General features: G+C 37.1%; 1 protein-coding gene across 1 annotated transcript; it reads left to right on the forward strand.

Moving 5' to 3' along the window:
* Nucleotides 1-978: 978 nt before the first annotated feature.
* Nucleotides 979-13,167, forward strand: LOC121415503 (deleted in malignant brain tumors 1 protein-like). Its single transcript, XM_041608709.1, has 9 exons — nucleotides 979-1,179; nucleotides 4,933-5,259; nucleotides 5,645-5,965; nucleotides 7,176-7,499; nucleotides 8,137-8,460; nucleotides 9,060-9,383; nucleotides 10,193-10,516; nucleotides 11,117-11,446; nucleotides 12,606-13,167. The coding sequence occupies exons 1-9, from the start codon at nucleotides 1,083-1,085 to the stop codon at nucleotides 12,962-12,964; spliced, it is 2,730 nt and encodes a 909-aa protein (XP_041464643.1). The 5' UTR covers nucleotides 979-1,082; the 3' UTR covers nucleotides 12,965-13,167.
* Nucleotides 13,168-16,467: the final 3,300 nt, after the last annotated feature.

Genomic DNA, 16,467 nt, shown 5'->3' on the forward strand with positions numbered 1-16,467 from the left:
TGTTGTAAGCCCTTCCAAATTATTCAGGAGTGGTGATGAAGACATTGGTGAGTGAGATAGAAATTGGACATATATTCTTAATGTTAAAGCTGGAATACTGATATTTTATTCATCTTTATTTCGTTTATGGGCCTTGATTTTTTGTTCATATAAAACAAAAGTTCAAATGCAAAGAATGTAAATACACGACACCTTTTTGATACAATTAAGTACATAGTAGAAGATTTTTAGGGATGACAGTATGACATAAATCATGCTGAGTGGCTGAGTGACACCCTTTCAAGTTTTTGTGCTTTGGTCATGCCTTTATAATTGTTTTACACTTTGCCACGTTCCTCTCATTGTTTAAAACTTTTTAAGTATTTGTTTATCGAAGGTATTGCTAGGTACAAGTTAGAAAATATCACAAAACAGGCTGGTGAATTCACCAAACACCTATTGGCACAATGCATCAACATATATTGAAGGGTAGGACATGGCACTGGCGTCATAATTTCTGTCAATGCGAGCGAGTTTTCGGTAAGATTTTTTTTTAAGTGAACATGACTGTAATTCATAACAGGTCCGGACATTCAAAAGGGAAATAGTATTGATAAAAAGAATATGGCATTTTGTCAACAATTTCTTAAGCCCCAAAATAATTTTAAAAAATTGACATTGTCACCTATTGTGATTATTTTCACCATAATAGAAATTACCATATTTTCAAACTTTTACAGAGATCACCAAATAGAAACACACTTCTAAAATATGTTTGCATTTCATGAAAAATGTAATTCTTTTATGGTGGCTTTTTTGGCATCATATCCAACAGGCAATCACATTGTAGAAATTATTGCATTTTCGAATGATGTGTAGATATTGTCCTACAATTACGAACCCAATGTTGATATTTATTGGCGGACTCATGCAGTGTTCTTTCATAAAAATCGTCATACTTCCTTTTTCATTTACCCCTTTTCCGACATTCTATATGTCCACTTTGTCATTTGTGTTTATGCACGTACGCGTTCGGTTGCATGGCCATTTCATGCACATCGTGACTTTGGACCAAAATGCGTCATTGGTATTGCACTTGAAATATGGCGTCACCTGCTCTAGCAGGTAAACCAGTGTGGAGTAGTAATGTGTGGATCACATCTATCATCCTTCTCTTCGTTCCAACCTTGATACAATGTCGTAAGTATATTAAATCTTTTTGTTTCCTAGATTAAATTCATGCACATCGATCTGCTACACCATGTCAAGTTAATCCGAATGACAAATGTATCGCATTTTGATCTGTGAAAACGGACCCCAGTGGATATGGTGGAAGGGTAGGTCCAAGCATTAGGATAATTTCGACTAATAATTTCGAATTACCCTCTCTTTAAACAACCCAGATCATTTGGTACTAAGGTACATTCAACAACCTTTTAATATTTGTCGTTTATATACATAATATATAAAGAGAGAGCAATTATTTTAATTTAGATAGGTAAGATGAAGGCCAAACAACGAGAGAAGTGAAAAAAAAAACACTGTCGTATCCATAGCAACGTTTGTTCATTATCCTCAGCATGAGTATTTTTTTTATAATATATTTATGTATGCGGATAAACGGCCAGGAAAGCCTTGAAAACGATGAAATCATTGAAAATACATTCGAATTTTAAACAGATTGATATGACATCGATCCACTATTTTGGGCTATCACTGTTCTTTGCTCATAGGTATATGCTATATTTTCTGAACCCAAATTCAAAATATGTACGATACCGCGCGATGGAATCCAATTCAGTGGATGCAATTTATTCGAAAATATGAGACCATTCAATTCTTTTCCTTTGATGGAACCTCCTTTACGCTTGAAAGAATTTATATCAAATTTTCCAAAGAAAAATCTTTATAAAAGAAGTATTTCGTTAAGCATAATTTTTGAAAAGAAAAATAATCATTATGCCATTGCATCTGATATATCACATTTATCAGAGAGTAACCCACACTTCTGTTTATGGTTCGATTTGCCGACATCGTCATTGCTATATATAGCATGATATATCATCATGCACGTATAATACTCGGTTGCATTCGCGATTGTATGTTCCACGACAAATATTAATTGAGGGGGTTTCGATGACGACACAATAAATACGGATTTGCTTCGATGGCAATAGTACAATGAAGTTCTCAGCGGGAGCAAATTTGTATTATACTTTTATTGTGTTCGATTTTAGTCATTATCATTAATTGATATAGCAGGCTAACATCAAGTTGCGTTTGAAGTGTGTTGGGGGAGGTATGCTTAATATTCTGTGAACTGGTGTGTGAAAGAACGGAGATTACCAAGATCGTTTATATAATTAGTTGGGATTTTGACATGATATGTTTATGGTACATGATAATAATAATAATAATAATGACAATGATGATAATAATAATGGTAATAATAATAATAATAATGGTAATAATAATAGGCATTTATATAGCGCCATCTATCTAGAAATATTCTATTCCGAGGCACGTTATTATTATTACGACCACGGCTTTAGCTCGAGCTGTCATTCAGCGCTCATGCATTCAAGGAAATAATCCTTTCGGGTACCCATTCACCTCACCTGGGTTGAGTGTAGCACAATGTGGATGAATTTAATGCTGAAGGAAATTACGCTATGGCTGGGATTCGAACCCACGATTCTCTGTCTCAAAGTCAGAAGACTGACCCAATGGGCCACAACGCTCCATAATATATGTGTGTGTGTATATATATATACATATATATATATATTGCAAACAGGAGGATATAAAAGGAAAAGGGGAGAGAGAGGGTGGGATTTTTTAAAAAAGCAGAGGGAGGGAGATACATACAGAGAGGGGGAGATAAAGAAATACTAAATGGTTATGAAACAGAGAGAGGGGGAGGCTTTTATCCTAATTGATTCTCGACAGTTAACGATAAATAATTGAAGCACAGACCTGTTAACACTGATAGTAGCATGTATGAGAGTTTGGACATGTATAGTGCAGGTTGACCTTATCATAATCAGCTAATAGATAATCATTCCTAAAAGCATAATAGCAGGGCAGCATAAAACAACGGGCCATTTTTTAATTAGTTAAGTCTATGGGTCGAGTACAATTCGCTGTCATCCGAAGCATTTTAGCGCTATAATTTTGATGAATTTAATTCATCCTCTAAATATTACAACATCGACTATACGGTGCATTCATTTGCATGTATATATATGTGTGTATATATATATTTATATATCACGAGGGACCTTTCTAGTATTCAATGTTTGATTTTCCAACGGTTTCCTCATTTTTTTTTTCTTATTTATGTAATTCATGAAATCGTTCATTATGTCACTACGAATTTCCAAATATTGTATTTGTTATGGCTTACGTAATATCAATCTGCATATTTTCCACTGCCATATTGCTGTTTTCTTACCATAGGAAACAAACATTCAGTTTGTATTATGTTGAAGGCAAATAAACTTGCACTTGCAGAGAGATATAGAATAACGTAACTAATACACGTTGTATTACCATTCTAAATCAAGTAAAGAAATATGTGGTAAATTAATATTTCAAACAACAAATGTAATTTACATGATATATTATGTCCAGGCTATACGATTCATTAAAAGGGTACCCCGGGTTGAAAACATTTACATGTATATCTAATAAATTAGAGTTGAATATAAAGAGAAAAATGCCGAAAATATCATAAAAATCATCAAAATTTTAAATTTTAGCAATGTTTTTTTGAAAACAGTTATATGCACGTCATCATGAATATTCATTAGGTGGGCTAATGATGTCACATAGCCAATCTCCTTTTTCTTATGCTATTACATGAAATCATATTATATTTGTTCATTTCATACATGTGTGAATGATACGTCTGTCTTATAATGAAATAAGCTGCAGGAATGAATATCTAATGCACAAAATCACTTGACAATCCGATTATTTGATAAACCTATCTTCATGCAATAAAATATAAAAAAAAACAAGTGGGGATAAAACATCAAATTGCTCAATGAATATCCATGAAGACATGCCTAGAACTGTTTTACCGGAATAATGCAAATCTTTAGAATGTCTTAACTTTCTTATGCATTGTACGATTTTGATCAAATTTTCAGTGTTGTGTTTGTCTGATTTTTCTTTATTTATTCAAATTTTATTATCTTCAGCCTGGAGCATTCATTTAAGCATCCACATGAGTTCATAGGACTATAACATTTATTATAATGGGCAGAACTACTTTAAACTAAAAAAGAGTCGCACTTCTTCTTTAGATCTTTTTCTCGGGTCACTACATAAGGCATGTGATTTGGCTTTGGTCTTTAACAGTTTCCCACTGTTAAGTAGTATCACTGATTTTATGACAATGTTCTTCTGTCTCACCATTAACTGTGTATTTAATTGTGTTTAATTAAGAGTCTGTTACCGTAAGTTTATTCGTAACTTGAAAGCATTTTGAAGCAGCCTCGTGAGGTTTTTCAGTATTAATCGACCTGTCAGAAGTGTATAGTAAGATATCACAGCAGACTGCATTTGTGAATAGTGTTCAAGCCCTGCCGAACATGTCGAAAAGACTAACAGGGGTAACTTAAATTTGTATTTAACTCGCAAGGTCGGGGGCAAGGGTTCACCTTTTTTTCCAGCAAACTTGTACAAAACGTACAAAATACCATATGATTTTGGTTTTCTTTTGCATGATCAGCTTCCCCCAAACACACTCACGCACACATGCACATTCTTTCGGCTGCTTCCCAACCCACATTTTAAAAGCCGTTCCGCAACCCCTGCATGGGTGACAGCAGCCGAAATAAAGAATGGGCCGTCAGTGACAAGAATCGATCATTCTCACAATCATTCATAGCCTCAACCTACGTCAAATCAATCCCTCTATTTCTTGACTGCACCTGTCTCTGTCAGAAACGGATGGAAGCATACGCCTTGTCAATGGCCCCGATGCACACCAAGGTCGGGTTGAGATCTACCACGATGGCCAGTGGGGAACAGTCTGCGATGACAGTTGGGATGTCAATGATGCGAGGGTAGTTTGTCGACAGCTTGGATATTCGGGCAATGTTGGACTGGCCTGGTCTAATGCTCACTACGGACAAGGATATGGTCCCATATACCTTGATGACGTAGCCTGTTCAGGATATGAGTACAGCTTGGTGGACTGCAGTAGTAGCAGTTGGGGTAACCATAACTGTGGACATCATGAAGATGCTGGAGTTGACTGCAGTGGAGAGGGTAAGCCATGATCCACACAATATTTTAAATTTGGGTAGGGGGTGATCTATCTCTCTAAGCCTGGCCTTAACGAGAATTGTCCTTGTTCTCACCCGTCTCCCAATCGTTAAACCAGTCATGGTTTAGTCGTGCACTTAGGCGTAGCAAACGATCGATGTACTAGGAATAAGAAGGTCGAAATTTTGTAAATTCGGAAGAGGGCTCCTTAAAAGCCTCGCAACAATGGGATCGTAAACATTATTGCGTTCATTTGATCATCATTTCATTGTCTGAGAAATTATTGATAGGCCCAACAGTGGATGAATAACAATACTATCAAATAGATGATGATTCAATTTGTTATATGTATATTTGACATGGTAATTTATCTTTTTTAAAAATAAAGGTGGCTCAGATGGAGACGTCCGTCTTGTTAACGGTAACACCGACTACGAAGGTAGGGTGGAGTTTTACTTTAATGGTCAATGGGGTACAGTTTGTGATGACCTTTGGGATGAACTCGATGCAACGGTAGTCTGTCGACAGCTTGGATACACAGGATCTGCTGTAGCCAGGACTAATGCTTACTTCGGGGAAGGAACTGGACTAATACAGCTTGATGATGTCAGCTGCGACGGATCAGAGTTTAGGCTGACTGACTGCAGTAATGCTGGATACGGCGTCAACAACTGTGGCCATTCTGAAGATGCTGGAGTTAATTGCGAAGGTAATTCGAGAGTCAACTTAGAGCCCCTTTGAATGAATTCAGAGATATTATTCATGTCATTTGAACTTAGTGTTGTCAATTGGCCTCCAGATTTGATATTTACAACGGGAGAACTATCTAAACCCCTCAAAAAAAGTTTCGCAACTCGGTTTGGGCGGATGATATCTTTTTGGTTAATGAAGTATAAAAGATGAAACTGGTATCATTGGAAAGCTGAATTATTCGTCTTTACAATGACATGCCATTTGCTGTGATTATGTAATCATGGAATATGCAATCACCCTGAACATCGAGAAAAGTCAGAAGTGAAATGTTGCAAAATGCATTGATTTCCAACAAGAGTCTCCATTTCTATAGAATTTCCAACATGCACATGATGCAGGTGACAGTGAATGTACTCGGTCCATCCTCGAAACAATTGGAAATTCGCTATTGCAAACGACGCATTTTGCAACATTTCATGTCTAACATTGCTGCGTATTATCATGTCTGTGTATTTCATGATAACACTAGCATTACAAATGACACATGATTGTAAAGGAGAATAATCATGCTTTCTAAAGATATCACTTTTACACATGATGATGGCATAATAAGAAATTTATTAGCACTCAAACTTGCAGTTTGAGTTGCAGAACTCAAACATGACATGGCAACGAATTTTTGCAACATTTCATTTTTTACATTGCTGCATATTTATCATGTCTGTGTATTTCATGATAACCCTAGCATTACAAATGACACATGATCGTAAAGAGGAATAATTATACTTTCCAATGATACCACTTTTACATATGATGATGGCACACTAAGAAATTTATTAGCACTCAAACTTGAGTTGCGGAACTTTTTTTGAGGGGTTTACAATGCACTAATTCCTTTTAAAATGCAAGTCAAATCACATTGGAGAGCTGAGAGGCTTTTGTCGAAAGTTGGTGGACCGCGGCAGCATCAGAATCTCTCGACTCTGGACAACGACATATTTACAATTATTCGTCCGGTTCAAATCTTAAAGTGATCAGTTTACCCTGTCCACAAATTTTCGACAAAAGCTTTCTGCTCTCCATTGCGATTTTAATTGCATTTCCAAAGGAATCGATGCGTTGCAGAGAGTTTCCCCGTAGTAAATGCGAAAACTACCTATTAGTTTAACGGGGAAAACTGATGAGCATATCAATCAATAATACGTACCTTCCATCTCCTTTCAAAGATGTAAGAGACGGAGATGTCCGAATTGTTGATGGTCCCACTGAAAACCAAGGTCGGGTTGAGATCTTCTACAATGGCCAATGGGGGACAGTCTGTGATGACCACTGGGACAACGTTGATGCGAGGGTGGTTTGTCGACAGCTTGGATACTCGGGCAATGTTGGTATAGCCAAGAATGGTGCTTACTATGGTCAGGGATCTGGAGCGATACACCTTGATGACGTCTACTGCTGGGGATCTGAGTCTATGTTAAGTCATTGTGGTAATGATGGATGGGGCATCAATAACTGCGGGCATAACGAAGATGCTGGCGTGAGCTGCGAAGGTATCCGACTTGCAAACTTCCTTACTTTCTATTTTTTTTATATAGCAGATAGGAACAGAACTCATGTTACATAATGTTATACCTCCTCATATTTTAATGCATTTTAAGCGTATCCTGTGGGCTTATTTTCATTTTGAAAATTATATGGAAATCCTTTCACATATCATGATCCATCATAAAGATCTATGAATGATGTATTCCACATACACAATCTAATAGTGATCTTATATCATGTATATCCTGGGCACAATGACACAACATTCATTAAACGAGGTTTTTTTTTTTATAATGTTTCATTTTATCCTCCCCCCCCCCCCCTCATAATGACCTGATCGGTATTGACATCTTAGTTATTGATATAGGTACTAGTTAAGATATGTTCTTTGGAAATTATTGTTTATTTATTTAGCTATTTGCTTTGCTTTGCTCTAATGTGAATTTTGTCACATTCTACCATTATAAGCAGGACCCAAGAGACCAAATTATTTGTTATGGAATTTCATATGACAAAGTGACACAGTAAGCGTTAGAAAAGGCGAATGTGGTATCTTCGGTAGTATATCTGAAAAAAAAAAAGAATTCAGAATAGCCGACAGTATCAAACTATTGGTCGTCATCTATTTTCTTTTTTTTTAAGATGGTGCTGATGGAGACCTACGCCTTGTCAATGGTATCACTCCTAACGAAGGTCGGGTAGAGATCTTTCATGATGGCTTGTGGGGTACAGTCTGCGATGATAGTTGGGATGTCAATGATGCTAGAGTAGTTTGTAGACAGCTTGGATACTCGGGTGATGCTCTGGCCAAGACTGGAGCTCCCTATGGACAAGGATCGGGGCCAATATACCTCGATGATGTTGGCTGTACGGGATCTGAGTCAAGCTTAATTTATTGCAGTAATCGTGGGTGGGGCACCCACAACTGCGGGCACTCTGAAGATGCGGGAGTTTATTGTATTGACGGTAAGATTACAATCGGAAAAAAATCTAAGACACATTTAATATCCTTTTCTTCTTCACTGCGAAAAAGTGGAATATTGAAATATAATAACAGCTTAAATGTATTCAAAGAGGTGAGTCAATTAAAGTGTCCGTCTTTTCATTGCGCTCACGTGATTAATTTGTGGTGTTATAGTTTCCATTCATAGGACTAGTTTTTTTTTTCTCGATTTTCATTCTCGTTCCTATAGTCATATTACTGCAGAGACTGCATCCTCATTATGTCACTACGAAATTCAAAATATTGTATGACTAAATGATTTTATTTAAGAACAGCATTTGAAAATGGTCTTCTTCTATCATTCTTATTATCAATTAGAGGCATGTATCAATCAGAAATTTATAGCTACGCCTGGGGCCGACTTTTACATTTTAGCTTTACCATCCGAAAGACTTTACTCGGAGCTCGGACCTTCGACTCTAGATCAAGTTGTAAATATCTTTATGTTTCTTGATCACAGACGCACCTACGATACCCGGTACTACAGGGTAGTGACGTTTCTATAAGCTCCAAGTTTCATGATTTATAGTTTTGCGTCTTTTATGTCCTTTTTTGTGAAAAGCTGTCATAGATGGACGCATTCGCCTTGTGGATGGCTCTTCGTCAAATGAAGGCCGTGTCGAGATCTACTACGCTGGCCAGTGGGGTACTGTCTGTGACGACTACTGGGACGACAATGATGCCATGGTGGTTTGTCGACAGCTTGGATACTCGGGCGTTGCCCTGGCAAGGACAAGTGCATTCTATGGGCAAGGTTCTGACCCAATACTTCTTGATGATGTCAACTGTTCAGGTTTTGAGTCCAGGTTGGATGAATGTAGTCATAATGGCTGGAGTAGCAGCAATTGTGGTCATTCTGAAGATGCAGGGGTTTACTGCTATGACGGTAAGACCTTACTGATATGTTTTAGACCACCAAATTCATACTTCTGTCTACACGCTTTAATTGTGGGACCTACACATGGAAAACTCTCATGAGAATGATTCCTATACGACGAGCGATGGAATAGTACAAGTTTAAGTACTATAGCCAAGCAACCCTTAATGGTTAACTCCACATTAAAAAAATGTATGTTAATGGAACTTGAGAAACGCGTATCGATCTGTGTCATATTCCAGAATAGGAGATAAATACGAAAAATAACCAGTTAATCTCATACGACCATCATGACAAATTTATCATCTCATCTTAGCTTTCCCTGGTAATCTGAGATTATGATTATGATTAAGATTTATGCAGAGTTCGTCTGACTCAGAATATTTATGAGTAGCATAAATCGAATATAAATCTTCCTTAATGAAAGGCTTTTTTGTATTTTTGTTTCCTTATCGTAAGCTTCTACATCATGTAGCTGTCAGTATTGGAGAAATGACTGCTACACCCAGCTCTAATTACTTGGGACACCTGCCAACAGAATTTTAAAGGGAATACAAAATTCGTTAGAATTAAGAATTGAATTTTAAATTCGTAACTCATTTTCATACTTTCACTGCTTCAAACTAAATAATGGTATAATAGACAGCATTTCGTACAACTATCTTTACATTTTAATAAATCGAAAAGGACCTATCAAATTAAGTACATATTTAAAATCCGGTTTATTTTTATTATTCTATAATGTGGAACAAATATAAGTCATTCAAAGTTCTATAGATAGTAATTATTTTCTATACCTAATTTCTTTCTGCGATCAGAAGGAACAGATGGACGAATTCGACTTGAGGGTGGTTCTTCAGCAAACGAAGGCCGGGTTGAAATCTTCTACGGTGGCCAATGGGGGACAATATGTGATGACGACTGGGATGACAATGATGCGAGGGTAGTTTGTCGACAACTCGGATACTCTGGTTATGCTAAGCCATTGACTGGGGCTTTCTACGGACAGGGATCCGATCCGATCCTTCTTGATAATGTCGACTGCTTCGGATATGAGTCACGGTTAACGGAGTGTAGAAGTCACGGATGGGGCGTCCATAACTGTGGACATTACGAAGATGCAGGGGTTTATTGCCATGACGGTATGATACAATTACAAAGGTCTTTTGACCATGTTGACCTTCACATTTCTATCTTTATAACTATGAGATGTACATTTAAAACACATTTCCAAACCCCTACGGAAATAGATATATAACAGACAATGACAAAATGAATAGAAATGCTTTATTGCAGTATGAATTACTGTAATATAACCAAAAAGACATAAGGACTTTTTAGACGTGTATCCTTTGTCGTCTATCTTTTTTATTTACTCCTTCAAAGTATTTAAAGAGGGAAAATAATCGTTTACATCATTATCTTTGATTGCTGTTTCAATGTATCTGTAAACTATTATAGTTATAGTAAAAAAATTTCCTGCCAGTTTCCATAACAAGTGTATAGGGTTCAAACAATCGCTTATAATATTGAGGCGCCTGTGTATCAAGCGATTTTAAGAAAAAAAATAAACAATCTATTCAACATCTTACAAGAACACATTGCCACCAGCCAAAGATAATTTTTTTCTGAAGTAAACCTAATATAGTTTTCAAGTCATTACTCTGGATCAAAACTATCTCGTAGTCCTACCCCATTGAAAATACTTATGCTTCGGCTTATTTTTTTCAAATTTATTTAAGATGGTATGGATGGACGAATTCGGCTAGTGGATGGTCCTTCTTCAAACGAGGGCAGGGTCGAGATCTTCTACTTCGGCCAGTGGGGGACAATCTGTGATAACAGTTGGAGTACCGCTGATGCGCAGGTAGTTTGTCGACAGCTTGGATGGTATGGTGATGCTGAGGTCAGGAATGGTGGTTACTACGGACAGGGGTCTGGGCCGATATTCCTTGACGAGGTTGGGTGTGACGGTTATGAAACCAGTTTGATTGGATGCAGTCATTTAGGATGGGGTATCCACAACTGCGTAGGTCTTCATTCTGATGATGCAGGAGTCTACTGCTCTCCTGGTGAGTCGCAGTGTTACAAAAAAAAATATTCATATTTTGGAGGAGGGAGGTCATGATTCACATCTTATTCCCTTTCACCTGCCCATCCATGTACCTATAACCTAATTATCAATGCCATGCTGGACCCTGGCATTTCTGTAAAGGCATTGGTCAAGAATACAATGTTCTTACTGTTGTATTTAATATTTTTCATGTGGATTATAACACTCAAAAAACACTGAAAAGGAAATTTCGTGCAGACACTTTCAAAATATACAGTGCGTCCCACAAAAAACGAAACCGAGATTTGTCGATGATTTATCATAACTTAGTCACAAATACAATTGACAAATGACCTACCATTGTAAAGCTTAGAATCTCCTCTTTTATCTGAAATTACTTATTCCCCATTCACGCATGAGTGAGTAAAAACAATATGAAGAGGGTATACCAAAAAGTCATTTGGCGGGTTGTCTGGGTTTCAAAAAGAAAACCACATTTTCATAAGGTTCAATATCTGCTCTTCAATTTGATACCTCAATTACAGAAATGGTCAAGAAATAACAAAATTATGGTTATTTGAAATAAGGCTTGAATTTCAATAATTTCATAAAATTAAGAGGTTCTACAGGCTAGCGTTCAAACTCACTTGACACTCCGTTTTGGTGACGATAAGCCATTCATTAAGTCTTTTGTTACTGTGGGAAACCGGTGAAAATACGTTTATTTAATGAAATTATGGAAATACAAGCATTGTTTCGAGGGAATAATGGTAGCCCATTTGTCTATTGTATTTGTGATTAAGTTATGATAAATCATCACTTAATCTCGGTTTCGTTTTTTCTGGGACGCACTGTATATTACTAACAAAAATTATTTGATTTATCTCCTGAAAATCTAATTGTGACAAAATATATGAAATAAATTTGGGATGGAATTTTTAATATTTTTTTTCACTTTTGGGGGAAACAATTTAAATTTTGTAATAATATTATTTTAATGGGTGCAATTATTCAAGGCATCATTTTGACATCATTACAAAGATACTTTCAAAAGAAAAAAAGGAAATAACATATGTTTACTTCAATTCTATTCGAACCGATCCGAATATATGACTTCATGTGTCGTCTGTCTCCTTAAGGATTTGATTGATTTATTACATTGTTGACCTTCTTGGCAGATTCTCTAACTACAACTTCAGAGTCTACGGCGCGGGATGAACCTACGGCGAGGATTGGAGCTGATACTGTCTTTGCCGTGATGTGCGCTGTGGGTGTGTGCTTGGTCTTCCTCACTGTGGTTGCTATCATTGCGGTCTGTTGCACCTGCCATAAATCAAAACCTTCTGTGATGCCAGAACCATCAGAACCAGCGATTCCTCTCAACACCATGAACGCTCATAACCCTACAGGCACCGACGTCCCAGTGGCTTCTACCACAAATGCAACATCTGGTGTGGTGTACCCACCTCCTCTGCCTAACCTACCACCTGTTAATATGTACCCACCACCTATCCCTCCTGCTGCACCCGTGCCGTAGGCACCTTCTCAAGAAAGAACCTCCGCAACAATGTATTCTATTATTCACTAACGTATTTAACAATGCATAAACTTGTGACGTGAGATTTCCGACCCTCCATCCAACACATACCCACACACATATATGCCGGGGCGTCGATCCATTCTCAGGTGGGGAAATCATGAATCAACGTTACAAAGGCGCTCAATCACACAAAACAAACTCACGCACACACACACACTCACATCCACACACACACATATATAACTAAAAATGGGGCATTGCATTCACCTATTCAAACATGACAAGTATGGGTTTTTGCTGCTTTTTTTTGAATGGTGCGAGTGCGAAGCGCGAGCTGAAAATTGTTGTTTTCCAATCTGAAAAGTGGACATTTTGAGCACGATTTTAAATAAAGAGCAAGTTGTGTATCCCAAATCTCGCTTGCCGATTTCTGTTTAACTTTACAATTTTATTATATTTTTGCACATCCGGATTTTTTTATGTTTGCCCCTCCCCAATATTTTCATTGGTGGGGCGATCACCCCCCCCCCCCCAGGGTCGACGCCTCTGCATATATGTCAATAGGGGAGGATAGTTCTGCGGACCATTTATTATAGCTACGTACGCCTGTCATTCTGTATTTACATATTTTCTAAAAGAGTCGTCTAAGCTATTTTATATGTGATTTACACTTGAATATTTCTTCACATGTGAAGGATTTTGGTTTCAATTTTCGCTTGTGAATCATCGGGATTTCAATAATAAAAGTGGGGGTTGGGGCCCAGTCAATCCCATCCCCCCAAAAAAAAAAAATTATAATGAATAAATAAATAAGTAAAAGAGGAAATGCAATAATAGGAAATTGTAAGATAGATGTAATATGAATTTTCTGAAGTGCAATAACAGAAAATGGTAAGATAGATGTATTATAAATTTTCTGAATATCTTGTCAAAATCTATCCAAATCTTACTCTTTTATTAAAACCAAAGGGCAATTTTTTTTCTCCTAACTTCTGCTCCATCCGCCATAAAATTATATTGCCCCTCCCTTTTTTGGCTCATATACGCCACTTTCATAGTTTCAAATGCAATATATCGTGTGTCATCTGGTCTTAAACTGATGAAAGTATTGCATGCCTGAATTCGAATGTATTTTAAATACCCGCCAGATGCATGTAAACAGTACTTTAGAGGTAATGCAAATGTTGATACAATATATATAGGCTATGTGTGTATGTGTGTGTGTGTGCTTTTGATATCGGAAATAAAAGTGATTCTGTCTCTTAAAAGTAACCTAGTTATTTCAAAATTTCAAATTACTAACAATGAAACATTCATTGCAGAATGATCTATACGATATTTACACTGATGACTTTTGACTGTCCACAATGAATTAGAAAAATATATTATTCCAACCATTACCGATATCAAATCAATTATTAGTAGATTTGAAATTCATTCACAAGTCCTATTCATAAATGTCGATTTGCTGTGTATATAATAGTGTATATTCATAAATACATTTTAGTTTCAGTTTCTATTTTCTAATTGAAAGGTAATAAATGACTAAAAAGTAATTATTCTTGTTTTCCCGTGCCAATTATTCAATCTAAAGGTGGTGTCACACCTTGGCGTTTTAGACAGCGTATGCCCGACGTATCAAAATTTCTCTAAAACGTCGGCATACGCTGAACTTTGATTTTTTTTTCAACTCTGGGCGTATACTTAGCGTATTCATAACGAGTTGGACGTATACATAACGTATCAGTAACTTATATCGAACGCTTCGTTAACTTATAAGTAACGTATTCCAACGAATGCTTAGCGTATTGCTAGCGTACACAACTTATGCCCTACGATAGCCTAACTTACGCATAGCGCGGCAGCGTATCGCTGACGAACACGTGTCGTAGCCTATAAAAAGGCTGCCCTCGACTATTCAAATCATAACCGCACGATACATCACCGTATCAACACCACCGCCATGCCGAAGAAAACTCCTGTGAACCCCACCTTTGTATACCAATCCCTATAAACGTTGTCAATACGCCTTTATACGGTAGCTGTAAGTTATAAACATGTTCAGTAAGTTTTGTGGTCGTCCGGAGCACGTCTTCATACGTCAATATACGTTGGAGTTAAGTTACACATACGTTCAAAGCACGTTACTCATAGGTTAGAAGTTTCAGGTACGCTGGACATTATCTCGACGTACATCGACTTATGAGTAACTTACGAGTAACGTGTGTCAACGTGTATCAACGATCGCGTAACTTGCCTACAACTTATGGCCCGCTTATGCGGGACGTATGAGCCATACGCTGGCATACGTCGAAAAATTTTGTGCTTGCACAAAATTTTTCGACGACCTCGCCGTATGACGACGTATACCAGCGTGTTTTAGCGTACTCTTAACGTATGCAAAACTTACCCGTAACGTATTCGACGTTCGCCAGCGTATTCGCCAAATTCCTCATACGTCGGGCATACGCAGTCTAAAACGCCAAGGTGTGACAGCGCCTTAAGATCAGATAATGTATCTGCCTTGTCACTGATTAACAAAATGACTTACAAACCATCATAAAATGTAGACCAAAAAAACAACCACCCCAAAAGTATTATCGTTACCTAATATTGCGAGGATTCATTCATATTGTTATTATAATATAATGTATATCATGCAGCTAATCATAAAAGAAAGGGGCTCAATGTTCAAGAGGATCATTATTCATAAGCATATACCTTTACATGATACCAGAGGACTGGAAGTAGGATGCTATCCACAATCGACGAAGAGCATCACTAATCAGATTACAAGAAAAAAAGTTTGGAAGCTATATTATAATTGTCTATATTGACGATATGGGCAACGGATTATGCACAAGGTTTATGCACCAGGTCCCCATTCATATTGGATGTTAGGGGTTTTAATCATAAAGTATGACTATTCATAATGAAATTCACCATACAAGCTGCCCTTTTTCGCATAATGACCAGCGATCCTCTTTTTATGATAGGCGAACCCGTTCTCACCACTTTGATTGTGATTATCGATCCTCTTTTTCGCTTATATATGAGAAATAACAATGTTATGTTTCGTCATGAAAGATTGGCAGTATATTGCTTAGATATACAGTACATATATGGGACAAATTATTAAGATGTGAGAAATTGGCAACAGGTTTGGCAACTCACATTTGTCACACATATATATCACATGGCGTTGATTTTGTGTGTGTGACATGTGTGTATGTGAATGTGAGGGTGAGTAGTATTTTGTGTGCTGTGAAGAGATATGTTTGGATTAGCGGAAGAAGTAGGTAAAAACTCAATGCATACTTTGGCAATAAAGAGAGGGGGGGTTAAAAGCGAGAATGGAGAGTGTGCCTGAGTTTGGGTGGGTGTGCATTTTCAAAAGCATATTGTAGCTCAAAAAGGGTTTCTTGAGAGGTTCGCCCTTATTTTCGAGTCTTTTTTCAGTTGTATATTCGAAGGACATTCATAAATAAAAACAACATATC

Source organism: Lytechinus variegatus, chromosome 5, assembly GCF_018143015.1.
Source record: "Lytechinus variegatus isolate NC3 chromosome 5, Lvar_3.0, whole genome shotgun sequence".
Taxonomy (NCBI): Eukaryota; Metazoa; Echinodermata; class Echinoidea; order Temnopleuroida; family Toxopneustidae; genus Lytechinus; species Lytechinus variegatus.